This window comes from Pelodiscus sinensis, chromosome 20 (assembly GCF_049634645.1).
Source record: "Pelodiscus sinensis isolate JC-2024 chromosome 20, ASM4963464v1, whole genome shotgun sequence".
Classification (NCBI taxonomy): Eukaryota; Metazoa; Chordata; order Testudines; family Trionychidae; genus Pelodiscus; species Pelodiscus sinensis.
This window is the reverse complement of record NC_134730.1, coordinates 20,426,906-20,443,695: the sequence shown is the minus strand read 5'-3', so window position 1 is coordinate 20,443,695 and position 16,790 is coordinate 20,426,906. Positions and strand designations below refer to the sequence as shown.

Here is a 16,790-nt window from a genome sequence, read left to right as displayed (position 1 = left end):
CTAGTTGAGGCACCTGGAGACAATTGGGAGGTTTCTGGAGTCAACTAGGTGGGACTAATCAGAGCACCTGTGATCAGTTGGTTAAAAAGAGGTCTTGGCATCTAGTTGGAAGCATGTGAGGGGTTTTGGAGGAGTAAAGGAACCTAAAGTCTGAGTGAGAGCTGGGGTCTGCAAGTAAGGCTGAGGACCGAGGAAGAGCAGGACAGGCTTGCTCAGGTGCCAGAGGAAGGCACTAGGAGGGATCGTTTTGGGAAATGGTCCAGGGAAGTAGTTGCCAGATCTGTCTGCTGCCATTCCTTTGACATCCCTGGCCCAGAACTCAGAATAGTGGGTGGGCCTGGGTTCTCCCCAACCCTCCCCTTGGTATTACAAAGTCTGCCCCTAAGAGGGGAGACCAGGACTGTGCAGGGTTTCACCTCATACTATGGATGAGCCTGTGATGAGAAGGGCAGTAGGCTGTGATCCTTGCCTCTAATAAAGTCCAAGGATCTGTGTGTGGAGAGTTACAGCTAGCCCCTGAGGCAAATGCTGTCTGCTAGAAGTGTGGGACCCATGGGGCATGGTCAGAGCTTTGCCACAGTACTTTCGTACCTAAAGAATTTTCCTTGAAATTACTACTCTCCCTACTTAATTAAAACAGAGGTTTAGCAATTAGTCTCATCTCTTCATTTAGGCAAGGGACATCTAGGAGGGAAACAGAGGCAAAGTTTCTATACTCTGACCGGATGAGCAGCATACAGCAGAGCTATGCAAGTTAGGGAACGTATGAGCCTCCAACAACAAAAATAGAAAACTAAGTGTTCCTTTACCATGTGTAACACAGTTCAGTACATATGTGTTTGAAAATATATATGGGCACACTCAACACTGGGACTGAGGATGAAAGTACCTTTGCATATATTTATATCTTAATAATGTGTACATGATTATCATTTGTTTGCTTTAATTCTAAATACTTATTTGTGTATGTTTGTGTGCACACAGTATATAGTACTAATAGCTGTGGATAAAATAGCGAGGGTCTTAAAATAATATATCAGCCTACCTGCAGAATTTCTCCACTAACTAATGTGTTAACTGTAGCCTGATACATGTTTTAAAAAAAAGAAAAACACAAAAAACTGATCATTTTAAATCTGGCAAACTGCCCAGTATCCACACTTCATTCTCAGCCTATAACTTTTGTTTGTTTTGATTGATAGAGTATACAGTTCATTTATAAGTTAAATGTGAAATGGACATTTTTTTATAATGAATCAATTGTATTAGTTTGAATCCTGTATTCTTGACTGTGAGCAAAACTACAATTGTAAGGCACAAAACTCATTGGAATGGACTTATTAAAAATGCAGTGACTCAGTTCATAAGCCAAGGAACCCACTAAAATATTTCAAATAAAGGAATGCTAAATCCTAGAACTTAAATTTTTGCATATAATGATAATTATTTGTGTGTCCTTTCATTGGTAACTCAGATAAATATTTTCTCAAATATAATGTACGTTAATGGCTTTCCATGTATCACAGAATACCTGGTCTCTTTATACTTCTGTTTAAAATGAACTTGATACATGTATTCTGTACTTTCTTCCAGCTGCCATATTTCATGAACGAGCTAACTCTAACTGAACTTGACATGGGAGTTGCGGTGCCGAAGATTCTTCAAGCCTTCAAACCTTACGTTGATCACAAAGGTAATGAATACTTGGGTTGAACAGGAATTTTTTACACTGAGAGTAAAAAGGATATTCATTATAGTTTGCTTCTATTGCAGAATTAAAAGGACACTGTCAAGTTATAAACATTTATTTTAAAACCATATTACCCAGTGTTACTGAGAACCTTTAAATGTTTGAAACTGACCATGTAAGTTACTTTACCATTTTTGTTTTGTTTATTTTTTCCATTTTGTTCAGTTTGGACAGAGTTAGCTTCATTTGTGCTTATAGTCCATTTTTTTCTCATTTCCTGCTATTGTTCACTACTACAATAGACAGATGTAAATTTTCCCTAGTGTCCTCAACTTAAACCATTTTCACTGAAATATTAAAAAAAACACAAACAAAACCTCCATGGCTGTTTCTCTTATATTTTGCAAAACCTTTTTCTCAAAGCACAAGATCTGGGCTTTAACTATTGAGTTGCCCCTCTTTTATTTTTCATTTGGCTACCATTATTAAAAATGGATTTGTAAAGTTATTGACATTCAGTCTGCAGTGATTATAAAGTTTCTTTAGCACTCCAAATATGCTGTGTGCCTGAAAAGTTTATAGAAGATATATATTGGGATCTGGTAAGCCTGGGAAAAGCAGACCACTTTGTGGATTCTCTTTAGCAGAACTTAGTTTGATAAAGGCCAACTTCTGTCTTCTTCAAGATCTTTCTTTGTGGGTCTGCTGAGAGTAGAGCTTGGCCCTGGAATTTCAGTGTGAGCTTTGCTTGAGGGAATGAGTACTAGATAAAGGCACTAGGATTTGGCTGTGCAAGGTACTGACTGCCTGGTACCAGTGTTATAACGTCTATGGGTGAGCAGCAGAGTGAATTTAAGGGAATTTCCAACAGAACACCATAAATTCACAGAATTATCGAAGAAAAGTAAAATTTGAGGGAGTACAAGGCAGTGAAGAATTGCTTCTGTGATGTAGCAGAATTTGGATCTGACTTCTGTGTAAGAGCTGCTGCCTTAGTGTATGAAAACAATGATTCAGCAGAATAAAATACTAATAAACTAGAAAACAAACATATGGCTCAGCTCTGAAAAGAGACTTCATAAAAATAGCATTGTGAGGTTTTGTGCTTGTCTGTCAATGTCAGAGGTGATAACTTGTGAAATGATTATTTTCTTACTACCAGTGTTGGGAGATGAAACTTAATCAGAGTTCTTTCTAGCTTTACATATCCCCAAATCAAGGCATTTGTCATGGCCATGACTTCCACCACCTTGCTATTTTCAGAGGCAGGATTTTTGTCAGTCCACTCAGATGAAGAAGAGCTGTTCTCCCCTCATCCTAGAAACAGAGAAATCTGTTGTGATATTATATGAAACTGTTTGTTAGCTAGGAACTAGATTTTCAGGATAGCCCTGGGCATGATTTTCAACTGTCTCCTTTTAACAAGCCTTTTCTTTATAAAGCCACATCTTCTCTTCCCTGTTTTAATTTTGATGTTGACTTGTTGGAAATGTTTTTGAAGAATACAGTTGATCTACAAGAGACTTATTTGACCCAGGGTATAGAAGGTACTAATTGGTATACAGGGAAATGTTCCCTTAAGGGACTCTGTTGTTTACTATCCCTTCACATCTGCTTCATAACTTAGTTGCTCTTTAAAACCATTTTCCCATCTTTCAGATAGTTGAACAAAGATGTAAGTCTAAGAACTTGTTCCAACTGGCACTCAGCAACCAATCACTGGATCCTAACCATACCCAGACTAATCATAGTGTGAGTCAGCATAGATTTAAAATTGCATCAGTTGTGGGGACTTTGGAGAACATTATTTATAAGTTTCAGAGACTGAGTTAGCAAAAGGTTAAACTCTTTATTTCTACAAACTTCTCAGCATAATGTATTCAAACTGTAAAGTAGGATTGTATCCAAATTTTTGTTTCTGTGCTCTGGAAAGTTCAGTGAAACTAATTAGTAGCTCCAAAGATAATTTTGCTGAAGACTAGTAAATTCTTCTTGACAAGAATTGTCAGTTAGATCCACTAGTAGGGTATATTAGAACACGTGACACAAGGTTCTGTTGCAGGTTCTTCTGCTGACTTGTTGTGTGACTTAGAGAAGTTGTGTACATGATCTGTGCCTCAGTTTCTCAATGTGTAAAGCAAGTATAATCCCTTATAAAGACATTAAAGTCTTATGTAATGTTTGAAGTACACTGTAGTCATGAAGTGTAAATAAGTACTAAGTAGTTTCCATTAAGTAGAACTTTAGGGAAATACTCCTGACTAACTGACCTTCCACCAGTGTCCCTTACCAGGAACAAACATTAAATAAAGATAACAGCAATGATATTTTCTCAGAACCTAAGTATGGTGAAATATACATACGGTCATACACAAGACACCAGGTCTTTTCTCGAGTGCTTCCCAGGGGGAATTTCATTACTAACCTATTTGATGAATTTCTTACCAGGGTGGGTATTTTCTCTTTCTAATTCTTAGTTTTTCTCATTTGTTTGCAAAGGTGAAGTCACATGACTCACTGGAGCGGGAGAACTGTGATGCTGGTGTTGTGTTTAGCTGCATTTTATTTACTTAATGTCATATAGGCCGTCCTTGTTATAAGTCCAAAACACATTAAAAAAAACCTTGGACTTTAAAGCAAAACAACTTAAAGTGGGAAATTTCTTTCTTGCGGCTGACTTCTATTTGCGCAAATTGGTTTTGGGTTTTTTTGCGTGACTTAAGAGTGGGGAATGGGAGGACTTATAACACATCAACTCCTATAAGCATCAACAACTTAAGAGCAGAATGGATGTATACCAGGGTGACCGATAGCAGGGATGCCCTGTATCCAAATCAATCACATTTTGCATAGCAGAAGTTTAGGCCCTGTATGTACGCAGTTTATCTGCTTTGGTTAGTGGTGTGACTGCTCATCAAAATAATTAAATCAGTACAACTGCCCCTAGTATGGATACAGTTATTCTGGTGGTTAGTTTATTCCCCTAAATTTATATAAGAACATAAGCTGTACAAAAATACTTGCATATATTGCTACTACTAATAGAGTTAAAGTGGTATAAATTTTATGTTCAGACAAGGTTTTAGAATCATTTATGCTACCTACTGATACAATATTTGGGATGCTCTGAAGGTGGGGACTTCTGTGGGAGATTTGCTGAAAGTTAATACATCTGTTCTGTTTTTAAAAACTCAGAAGTCATAATATGAGCGTATACAACTAAGTAAATCTACTTAGTCTCAGAATAATTAGCTGTTTGTTTGACCAAGGCCAGTCATTTCTGAATTTGAAATTGATGAGTTTTGTTCCAGTGGAGTAAGATAACTATTGAAGGCATAGGTAATTTATTTGGAAAAACAGAATGTCCAGCAAGCTCTCCTTTCAGCCAAAGGATTAGGGTCTTTGAAAAAACATTTTCAGTTGACTAAGTTGATCCTGATTCTGTTTGTAAACTTGAGAAATAAATTCTAGGCTTTAGGCTAGGGTTCCTTGGCTCCACATAAAAGTGATGTAAAAAAGTTCTGAATTTACAACTGAAACTATTCAACACTTTCATATTTCTTTTCATAGCTTCTATATGAAGCTGTTTCATCAATTTCATTGCTTATAGTTACTGTCTGAAGTGCTTAGGTGCAATATGCTAGATCCTCTTGTACCATCTTGCTAAAGAGCTGAGAGTCTGATCTATTAATTAAATGAACTTAGTGCAAACTCTGATGTCAGACCAAATTTTGCAATACTGGTTGAACCTCTCTAGTCTGGTATTTTCTTGGTTCTCCACATCTGTGGTCTGGCATGATTTTTGTTAGACGGATGTCCACTTATCATGGACGTGGCCTAGTTTCCCGCAGTCTCATATTTGTTTATAGCTACCAGTCCTGGCTCTCAGTGTTCTGTGCTGTTAGTTAGCTCTAATTTATCCCTAAATGTCTTCTAAGAGCCCAGTAAGGAGTGGCAGTGTTGATAATGCTACTAGACAATATTGGCCTCCTATGGTTCATCAATTTTTTTGGTTCACCACTGGTCAGGTTCTGAGAGTGCCAAACTAGAAAGATTCAACCTGTAACTGATGCTTGTTGAAAATTGTAGCACTTAACAGTTGGTTAATGCCATACATACACTTTGTAGATGATGACACTGAAAATTCTGTGTTCTCAAATCAGTGTAGAACACAAGAAGGCATATAAGCTCTAGTGTTCCTCTCAAAAGTGTAAACAAAATGGTTTTGTTTAAAGTTTTTAGATTTTCTGAAAGCTATCCGAGAGCAACCTAGAAACATACTAATCATCATTGCTGAATCACCACTGTTTGTTGCATACAAAGTAGGGATGGAAAAGGTCAACCAGTAAGCTTCACCCTCCAAGGTGAGGCTTACTGGTTCTAGTTAACTGGTAGGGGCTGGAGCCCGCAGCATATGTAACCACTAAGATTTTTAATGGTTACACGGTTACCTTTTTAAAATGATGTTTTACATTCCTAATGCAAACACAATCTGTGCATCATCTCCAGTATTAACAACTCTTTTGAGGACTGGAAGCTTGCCTGTAAAATGGCTCTCTCACTGGAGCATCATACCCAGTTTTAATAAAAAGTGATTTTTTTTCACTTAAAGGTTTTATTAATAATTTTGCTACTGCTCCCCCAGGGAAATGCACAGTTTGCTGCACTCCACACTCTAGCTGGGGAGCAGTGGGGGAGACCAACATGGACCTGCCCCAGCTAGGGAAAATGTACTTCTCCCCCAGCTGTGTCTGCTGGAGCTGCAACGGCCATGGAGAGGTGCTTGTCACCTGGCCCCAAAGTAGGGAAGTTAAAATTAGGCCATTTTAGTAATTGAGTAGTCGATAAAATTTTTATCCACTACTCAATTACTTGGCAAGGAAAGACAGCCAGCTCAGTCCTGACTTGTGCCGGGACCAAACCCCACTGCACCTGTGCAATTTAAAAGGCAGTAGGAGTCTAGCAGCCTGCCTGCTGACTGGGCTTAGTAGGAGCCAAACTTAGTAGGAGCCAAGCAGGCAGGGCGCCCTGCTCAGTCCTGGCTCACGCTAGGACTAAACTCCACTGTGGCTCTGCAATTGAAAAGGCAGTAGGAGCTGAGCAGCCTGTTCCCCAGCTCCTATTGTGTTTTAAATTGTAGAGCCGCAGCGTTTAGGTGCTGGACAGACAGGCAGCCCAGCTCTGGAGTGCAGGCTGCTCCGCTCCTACTGCATTCTAAATTGCAGCGCTGCAGTGGGGTTTGGTCTTGGCATGAGCCAGGACTGAGCTGGGCTATCTGCCCAGGTGGCAGCAGCTCCTGTCCACACAAAAGGTCCCACCCGGGCTGCTGCTGGAGCAGCCTTCCCTCCCACCCCTGCTGCTGTGGTGGGGGGGAGGGAGGCAGCATTGGGGGGGAAAGGGAGGTAGAAATAGTGCTGGAGAGGGCCTTCTATTAAGCTGGCTGCCCCAAGCACCTGCTCCTGCTTCCCCCGTCCCTTTCTGTCTCTGATATAGAGGCAGCACGTCCCTTTCTGTCTCTGATATAGAGGCAGCACGGGGGTGGAGGAATGTGAGTACAGTAGTTGACTCAACTACCTGATAAGCCTATGCTTATCGGGTAGTCAACTAATGGACTACTCTCTTACATCCCTACCTCAGACTGCTGCAGTGAGAGGGGGCTGAGGTATTCTTCTCTTCCTGGGGCAGCCTGCATATTGAACCCCTCATCCCTAGCCTCACCATTTTATTTTCCAAACCCCAAACACTTACTGAGTTAAGGACCCAAGCAATGATGAGTGAATCTTCTAGTAATCTAATAAATGTTTTAAATGCTGGCATAATTTTGCCCTATTCCTTTCACCTTTTTTTTTTTTTTTCCTGAAATGATGCCCTTATCTGGTAAGTGAAAACAGTTAGTAAATATATCTCATCAGCATTATTGTGACTTTTATAACAGAAGTAACTGAATGGAATAAAAAAATACATGGTACACCAACTTTGATTAAAAGCCAATAAAACTTCATTAACTGCTAGAGTAGTGGTTCCCAAACTTTTTGTCGTCATGCCCCCTTTTTGAGAAACCCTCACACATCCCCAACCCAAGAAATAGCAGCAAAACTTGTTGGGAGCGGGGGGGGGGGGGGGAGTAACAAGGGACTGACTGGGGCTATAAAACAGTGGCAGCCCCTCTAATTCCCAGGACCTGTTTAAAAAAAAAAAAAAAAGTGCTGGTACTTTGGGGGAAAAGTTGTTAAAAGTTGCCCTTTTAAGAGCAGAGCAGGCTTTGCCCTTTTAAGGTGGCCATTTTTAAGTCTGTCTGGGACACCCCAACCCTAACCCCACCCCCACCCTAAACTGCGCGTGCTCCCATGGACACCTGAGCCAGGAAAAACAGAAAATACCGGACATTTCACATGGTATTTCTGAATTTTTTTACTGACGGACCAGGCTCTTTCTTGTGGGGGGGATTGATGGAGGAGGCTGGGTTACCTCAGGCCCCTGTGGAATTTCTTCACTTCCCCCCCCAGTTTGGGAACCGAAGTGCTAGATTATGTTAAACTTTATTTATTCTAAAATGTTGTAGACAGATTATCTGGTCGTGGAATTCAAAAACTTTAAAATTGATTTCTGATAAATTTTATTCTGGAAATGCATGTTGGAATTAAGAATGTATTCGGGCTATCAATTGTGACCTAATACTATAGTTCTATGTGCTTATCTTTGTAATAAATGTATTGCATTTAAAAGATAGGAGACAAGTTTTGTGATATTGCTTTGTGGTTTTGGTTTAATTTAGTATTGTGACAACCCCCACCACTGAGTAAAAATCTTTTCAGTTTCTTGTTTGCAGACTAGTTACAATAGGCAAGTATTTATGGTAGGATTAATAATCCATGTAATTGCAGTCATGTTGTCTAATTAGAAGTGACATTTTAGGTCCTGCATTTCATTAATTCTTGTAATAAACATGAAATCACTGAAATAATCTTAATGTCTTTTGGCCCTGATTTTTAAGGGATGTATGTGGATATGATAACAATGATTAGAAAATATTTTTATTTTTGCATAAGTAATGAGAACTTACTGATAAACATATAGGTAATTTAGACAACTTTCTCAGTCAGAACTGAAGTTTGGAATGAAATGTTGTGGTGGTATGCTGTTTCAGGCCACCAAAATCACTTCATATAGTCTATTTGGGTCTTAAAAATGGAGTGATGTACAATATTTGAAAAATCTTTAAGTGCTTCACAAAAAAAAATTCCACTAATCTGGACTACAAGAAACAGACAGTCTGCTTACGTGACTTTCATGCATTTAAGCAATCCTGAACATTGACAGAGAAAGTAGCTTTTGAATTTAAATAGTGCTTGAGTTAACATTCCCATATATTGATAAGAAGTACTGTGATGTTTCTGTGTCTTCATCAAGGTTAAACAACAGATAACTGGATGACTAAATTATACCACGACACGTGTATAGGTGGGAGGGGTTTCATTTATTTTATACTGACAAACCTGTTACTCAGAGTAGAAGAGAACATCCTCTCTCTCAGTAATCTGAATGGTTTCCTTTGCTTAATTTAATCTATTGTTTGAACATCATAGTAGTTTGCAGCATGCTGACTCTCTGATTTCAAAAAGAGTTGCTCTCTGCTGTTCAGACATGTGATATCTGGTTCCCAATGCCATCTTTAATTTCACCAGAAGAAAGCAGAGAGGGAAATTCTGCATAAATTAGCATTTGCTTCCTCCTTTAGAAACACAATGTGAAACAGCTCACATTCATTTGAATTGTAGAGAAGTTTTATATTGATAAATGAGGGAACTAAAGACAAATAGCCTCCAGCATTGTTTCTAACTATATGAATATATTAGACTTTGTATACTCGATGCTCTGCATCCTGGAGTTGTGGTTGCAGGGTTGGACATTTCAGGCATGTATGTGGCATTTCAGGTTTGCTGATGTGTTTGTAGAAAAGAGAACCATAGACGCTTGGCCTAAGTGAATGTAAAAGTTTTCAAATATGACTAGTGTTCTTGGAGGGTCAATTTTTGGTTGCTCAACTTTAATGGGGCCTGATTTTTCAGAAAATGTTTAGCTCCTGTCTTCTGTGTATTCGAGCTTTTCTAAGGTATTAGATCTGACACCTAAAATGACTAATCACTTCTGAAAACATAGATCTGAGGTTTTTGAATTTGGGCTCTTGAAAGGTTTTTGTTTGAATTTTCAGAGGGTGACTTTTTAATTCTTGAATTATATTCCTATTGGCCTGCAGTGCATTAAAGCACTACAGCAGGAGAGTGTTGTTTGTTGTTATTCACATCAGGTAAGTCATTGGGGGAGAGGGGGGAAGAATTATTTTGTGTAATGAAGCCTTAATGTGAGTATATAGAAGTAGTATATCTCAAGGAATGTTTGGGTAAGACCTTGTAATATGAGACTGTTTGATACGTTCTCTGATGAGCTTTATCTTGCCATTCACGAATGCATGGTATTCACATCTGGCAGGAAAGGAATCAGAGGGTTTTTCCCAGCTGATTTTTTTTTTTTTTACAATGGCATAGAAAGGATTGCAACAAAATAGAGTCCTACCAAATTCACAGTTGTAGGAATTAAACACAAACTTCATGTTTTTAACTATTTAAATCTGAAATTTCAGTGTTGCAATTGTCAGGGGTCCTGACTGAAAAAAGCTGGTGTGGGAGGAGGGTCACAAGATTATAGTAGGGGCAGAGAGGTGTGGGAGGTGCGTGTAGTAGACAAGATTAACCAATAAGCCCAGACTTATTGGTTAATTGTGTAGTTGTCTGCATGTGGACATCCCTAGAATTTGGTAGGGCCCTACCTATACAGCCAGTAGTGGGGGTGACTGTTTAACTTATAATTTTATTGTGCGGTTTCATTATTGAATGTTGATTATAATAATGTATAGATTTTTTTTTTTTTTTTTTTTAGTACCACAGTAGAGTTAGAACTTCACTAATAATTGTTTTGTATATTTTATCAAACCAGTAGATGGGTCCACCAGGAATGTGATCTACTGGAAGTTATACACCTATAACTTGAAGCTACAGGTTGTACCACCCTAAATTGGGATTCTCTGGTCTGGCAACATTGGACCATGGATATTCCCAGGCCAGAGGGAATCAGGCAGCAGAAGGGCTGGCAGCTGGGAGCCCTGCTAGGTTGGCAGCCTGGCTGGGGGGCTGGGCTTGTGCAGTGGCCCAGCAGGGAAAGCGGGGCCAGGGCCAGTGGCAGGCAGCCTGGTAATGGCTATGGGCAGGGTGACTAGCCAGACTGAAAGTGGAGCCGGCAGCAGGCTGGGGAGCCAATGGCAAGCTACCTCCCTTTTTGTCTGGGCAAATTCCCTCATTTGGTACCAATCAGGTCCTGAGGGTGCCAGACCAGAAAGGTTCAACCTGTAGTCTTTCCCTGTATTTTCGTGTATTGCCTCAAGAGTACCAGGAAATTATCCAGCCTCTTCTTTTGGGGAGAAAAAATACTGAGACTTTATTCCAGTGATACCACAGATCATATGCAAGGCTGCATACCTCTGGCCACTCACTTGATCCTCATATTCCTAAGAATAATGGGACCTCTGGTACTGGAAATGAGGCTCCTGTGAAACTGAGTGGATGGATACTGTGTCCCTAGCTTCCACTGCAGTTGGGAGTTCAGAATAAATGTTGAGTTGCAAAAATGTTCTAAATGCTCATTAGTAGGCAGCTTCCTCTGTTCAAGTACAACATTTCCTCCTTTGTGATATGTTGAGTGGCACCTGCGTATCTTTACCTTCCATATCATAAGTGATCTATATTGCTCATCTCCTTTGAACAGTCACTTTGTGCCTCACAGAAGGACAAACAGCACCATGGCTAACAGTTTCATTTAGGAGCAAAGATGTCACTGATAAGGAATAGATGCAAGTATGTAAGTCCCCAGAAATTCTCATGGTCACAGTGATAAGAGGCCACCTATACAAACCGAATAACATTCAGATGATTGAAAGTGCAAGTTAAACATTACACTCATCTCTTTTATTAGAGAGAGTTTGAGTTAGACCTCAGGAAAAAATTAAATTTGAGTTAAAAGTGATAGAACATTCTTTTATTACTTCAACAAACCATGTCTGACAACAGAAGGTTTTTGGCAAATCTTCATTTGGTGGCTCAGAATGTAATGTGTAAAGAGAGATCAACTAGTTCAGAGATTCGAACCATTTACAAAAATCGTAATTTTAATAAACTAATTTATTTTGTTTATACTTGTAAGACAATGCCCCCAAGGTTGGAAATTGAACCATAATGGCATTATAGTTATGCAGGCTCTCTACATAGTGTAATTGCCACATCTATATTACTCACACTGTCCAAGCTGAGTAAAATTTGAAAAGTAAACCGCACAAGTGGTAAAATGAGATATTTTTCCATTTTGAAAAATCTCTGGTCATGTTAGTAACCCTGTGAACACTTTTGTTCTAAAATGATTTTAGCTTGACATGACTTTAATATAAAATGATTGTATATGTTACTCTAATTTTTTTCATTAACAATTCTAGGGCTTTGGATTGATTTGGAAATGTCCTACAACGGGTCTTTTCTAATGACCCTCGAGACCAAAATGAATTTGACAAAACTTGGTAAAGAGCCTCTTGGTGAAGCACTGAAAGTTGGAGAGATTGGCAAAGAAGGGTAAGATACTACTGCCCATGAAAGCAACCAGACCTGAATTAGAAAGGCAGGACTAAATTCTACCCATAAATATTACTGCAGTTCCATTCTAGATTAGTGGAAGTTGATGTCTGTATCTGAGGGCTGAATTTGGATGTAAGCCTGTAATAACATTTGGAACCAAACAATTGTTTCTATTTATTGACATTTGATTATCTTCATAAACTAAATTTGTATAACAAGATATGCTTTATTATATCAGTTCTTAATTTTGTTTAGACAACAGATTTTGATCTAAAGGTATCTCCATTTGCATTAGAGACCTGCTAAATGCTGAAGAGAAGTTTGTACACAAGATATAAAGATGCTCTCTAAATAGACTGTTTTTTTTTTTTTTTAAATAAAGGTTTTGTAAGCAGAACAATATACTGTTCTAAAAGATTTTAAATCTTACGGCTTGTCTTCACTACTGGAGAGGTTACTGCAGTGGGTGTTGATGTAGGGGGTCTAATGAAGTGCAGCTTAATCAATAGCAGAACAGTCTCTGTTCGACTCCAATACTCCAGCTCCCCAAGAAGAGTAAGGCAAACCAATGAGAGAGCATCTCCTGTTGATGCAGCACAGTGAAGACACTGCATTAAGATGACCTAAGCTACGTCAATTCCAGTGGCAATTTTCAGATAGCTGGAGTAGCATAACTTAGGTTGGTAATGTAGACTAGGCCTTAGAACAGGTACACTTGGAAATTACAAATGAGTAGATTTTAAAAGAGTATATTAAAGTCAGTTACTTAATTGATAAGTTCTGAATTCATTATTCTGCACATTTTCTGCAAGAAAAAGACAGTGACATTATATGCTAACTTCTAAAAGGAACAATGTTGATACCTATATTTTAGTTTATTTGAACATGTATAAGATCTCCTAATGTTCTGCTTTGGCACTGACAAGTATGAAATATAAGAATTTAGTTAACTGCAAGTAATGGATAAATATCTCCTTGGTGTAACTCCAATGGTATTGGTAGGCTTCCACTAGAGATGAATTTTGTCCATTCTTGCTATGAAATTTGTAACACATTCACCGCAGATTGTAGATAACCAGGTATACCTAAATTAGAACATAAGAATGGCCATACTGGGCCTGATCAATGGTTCATCTGGCCAAGTATCTATCCAGTGTTCTGCATGTGGCCAGTGCCAGGTGCTTCAGAGGGAATAAACAGAATACGTAGTTTTTGAGTGCTCCATATCCAATCACTCACTCCCAGCATCTGGCAGTCAGAGACTATGGAGACCGAGAGCATGTGGTTACATTCCTGACCATCTTGGCTAATAGAATTATGTAAATTCACGTACCTATCCTCTGTGAACTTGCATTAATTATTTTTTGAAGTCCATTATAGTTTTGACCTTCACAATGACTCTGGCAATAAGTTCTACAAGCTGACTGTGCTTTGTGTGAAGAAATACTTCCTTTTGTTTGTTTTTAAACTTGCTACCTATTAATTTCATTGAGTGGCCCCTGGTTCTTATGTCACATGAAGGAGTAAATAACACTTTCTTATGTCTTGCCTCTTTTGACTGCCACTGCACATAAGAGCAAATGTTTTCAGAGAACTTTCTATAATAACTCCAAAATCTCTTTTCTGAGGAGTAGAAGCTAGGCTTCTACTATATTTAAACTGCAGAGCTGGGTCCCAGACTGCTGCAGCTCTGCTTTTTAAATGTAGCAAGAGCCACTAACTCTTGCTACCTTTAAAAAAGCAGAGCTGCAGCAGTCTGGGACTCGGTGCAAGCTGGAACTGCTGAGTCCTGGCTCACACCAGGTTCCCTACTGCTGCTCTGCTGTTTAAATGTAGTAAGAGCCTATAGGCCCTTGGTACATTTAAAAAGCAGAGCTGCAGTACAGGTGGCTTCCAGAGCTGGCACAAGCCAGTACTGATGTGGGACCACTGCGGCTCTGCCTCCCCTTGGCACACTGCAGAGACTGTGCTAGGGAGAACTAGCTTTTAAGCCAGCTTCCCTCGGTCCTGGCTCCTGCTTCCCCCCACTTGCTGCCTCTGATACAAATGACTTGATTACCTGATGAGACTAAGCTTATCGGATAATCGACTACTTGAGTGGTTGCTTACATCCCTGATTTGTTTCAGAACCACCTCTTTTGACACCTCATTCTGGGTCAGTTCCCCAGATTTGTCATCTAAAAAGAATAGTTGATGCATGGGAAACCTTCCTCTCATCCTCTGCAGTGAAGACAGATGCAAAGAATTCATTTAGTTTCCCTGCAATGGCCTTATCTTCTGAGAGTGCTTCTTTAGCACTTCAATTGTCCAATGGCCCCACTAATTGTTTGGCAGGCTTCCTGCTTCTGACATACTTTTTAAAAATTTCCTGTTAGTTTGAGTATTTAGTTAGTCGTCTTCAAATTGCTTTTTGGCCTACCTGATTATACTTGTACACTTGACTTGCCAGAGTTTATGCTCCTCTCTATTTTCCTTAGTAGGGTTTAACTTCCGGTGTTTAAAGGGTACATTTTTACATTTGACTGCTTCTATCACTTTGTTTATTAGTCTTCAAATTATCCTTGTATAGTAATGAAGCAGGAAAGTATTAATGTTTAACAAATGGGGGAAAAGTGAGTCAGAGAGATGAAGCAACTCTAAGATTATGCAGCTATGGCAAAACTGAAAATAGAGCCTAGGTTTTTCTGATACCTATTTCTATCCCTATTGATTGGCTCTAAATATAATTCGTTTTGCAGCTAGCTAGGTATGTGTTAAGCAGGCATTAGACTTGACTTGAATCTCATGCACAGAATTCTAAATGCTGGATGTATCTTATTTAAGTCCATAGTGTTTTCCCATTTTTCTTTCATAAATACAATGCTCCTCTTTGTGCCTGAGAATCAATACCCTGTCCAGTTTCTCCTTTAGATTAGTAGGTATTATGTGATGCTACTATAACACAAATAATGTTGCAAATGAATGCAAAAGGGTAATTGCATCCTGCATGACGACAATTCAGATGCTACTCATTAGTTTTACTATGCAATGAATAAACATGTTCATCTTTTAAAGTCTAGTTTTGAATACATAGGAGGTAAAAAGAACTGTTCCTCTTAAATGAGATATGCCTCCTTGATAAGCTGGCTAGAAATAACATACTGTATCCTATCTAACTTGTATTTGTGCTATTTTTGCTTCATTGTTTATAATGTGTTTGGATTCATCAATCTGTGGATTTGTATTTATCTGGTGAGTGGTATTTGTCAAATCCATCTAATGTAGCTGTGGAATGTTGATTCTTTTTGTCTTATATAAAGCCATTCAATGGGTTTTCTTTCTCTGTTTAGAAGGAAAAGAAATAATTTTAATGTGTGATGGTAATAGGTTACTCACTGCCTTCCAATTGGCTGTTGCTGCCCCCTAGTGTCTCAGTTCTGTAGAGACTGTGTATAAAGACACCATTTCTGAATCATTGGGAGCTAAGAATGTTCCTAAATATGTCCTATGCCAGTTTTGCTGCATAGTGAAGCCAGAGGTTAAGTAGCCACTGAGGTCCTAGAATTTTCATGGTTCAAAGTAACTATTTTTTTTCCAGCAACAAACTAGAAAATCAGAGTAGTTAGTTACTGAGAAATCAGACGTCTCTGAACAGCAGGCATGATATAGTGCATACCCTCTGCCAGCAAATCCAGAAAATATTCCTGCATATCTAACCTTTTCTGGATTATAAATAAAACTGTCCCTTAATATTTAATGAAAGCACATTTGCATGCTTGAGACATAACCTGGCCCATTATGAAGTATATCAAGTAAGATTTATAGAAGTGCTAAATGACATGACATATACCGTAAAAAGGAAGTACAAGCAGAACATATTAATGATCAAATTCTGCACTGTTGCACAGATAAATCTGGAATCTGAAGTCATGTTCTGGATTCTGCACAGTTTACTGAAGCTAAATGTGTAGTGACTCCATCAAAGTCTGGCAAGTTACTTTTGATTTACATCAGTATCACTGACAAATGATGTGATCCTAAATATTAAAAGGAGGTATTCCACAAAATGCTTCCCCCATGGAAAAAAGCAGACACTGGTAGAAAATAAGAATGTAAAGGATTAACCAATTACTTGGTAAGCATTTGCCTCACCAGGGTAACCCAGCTGGCACCCAGTTTGGCCCCCTGTGATGGGATGGTTAACTGATTAAATGTATAGTTTAACCAGTTAACATTTTAAATCGTATTTTACAACCCTAATAGGAATGGGTTTCTGCTTGCCCTCCCTCAAGTCTGCAGAATTGTCTTTGTATGAAAAGAACAGTCTCTGAAATACAGCAGGCAAACACATTGATTTCACATCTCTTTTTAATTTAGCATAGTTTAAATGTTTACATGGCAATCATTTGTAGGTAAAGTAAATGTTAATACCAGTAATTAGGCAA

General features: G+C 38.8%; 1 protein-coding gene across 5 annotated transcripts in view; it reads left to right on the top strand.

Annotated features, from left to right (window-relative positions):
* The window catches only part of TEX2 (testis expressed 2), a 149,792-nt gene that overhangs the window by 117,776 nt on the left and 15,226 nt on the right, over positions 1-16,790 (top strand). For all 5 annotated transcript variants that reach the window (XM_075903893.1, XM_075903889.1, XM_075903890.1 and 2 more), the window contains 2 exons: positions 1,594-1,693; positions 12,231-12,363. In XM_075903893.1, the coding sequence (XP_075760008.1) occupies positions 1,594-1,693; positions 12,231-12,363 (233 nt within the window). The remainder of the gene's footprint in view (positions 1-1,593; positions 1,694-12,230; positions 12,364-16,790) is intronic.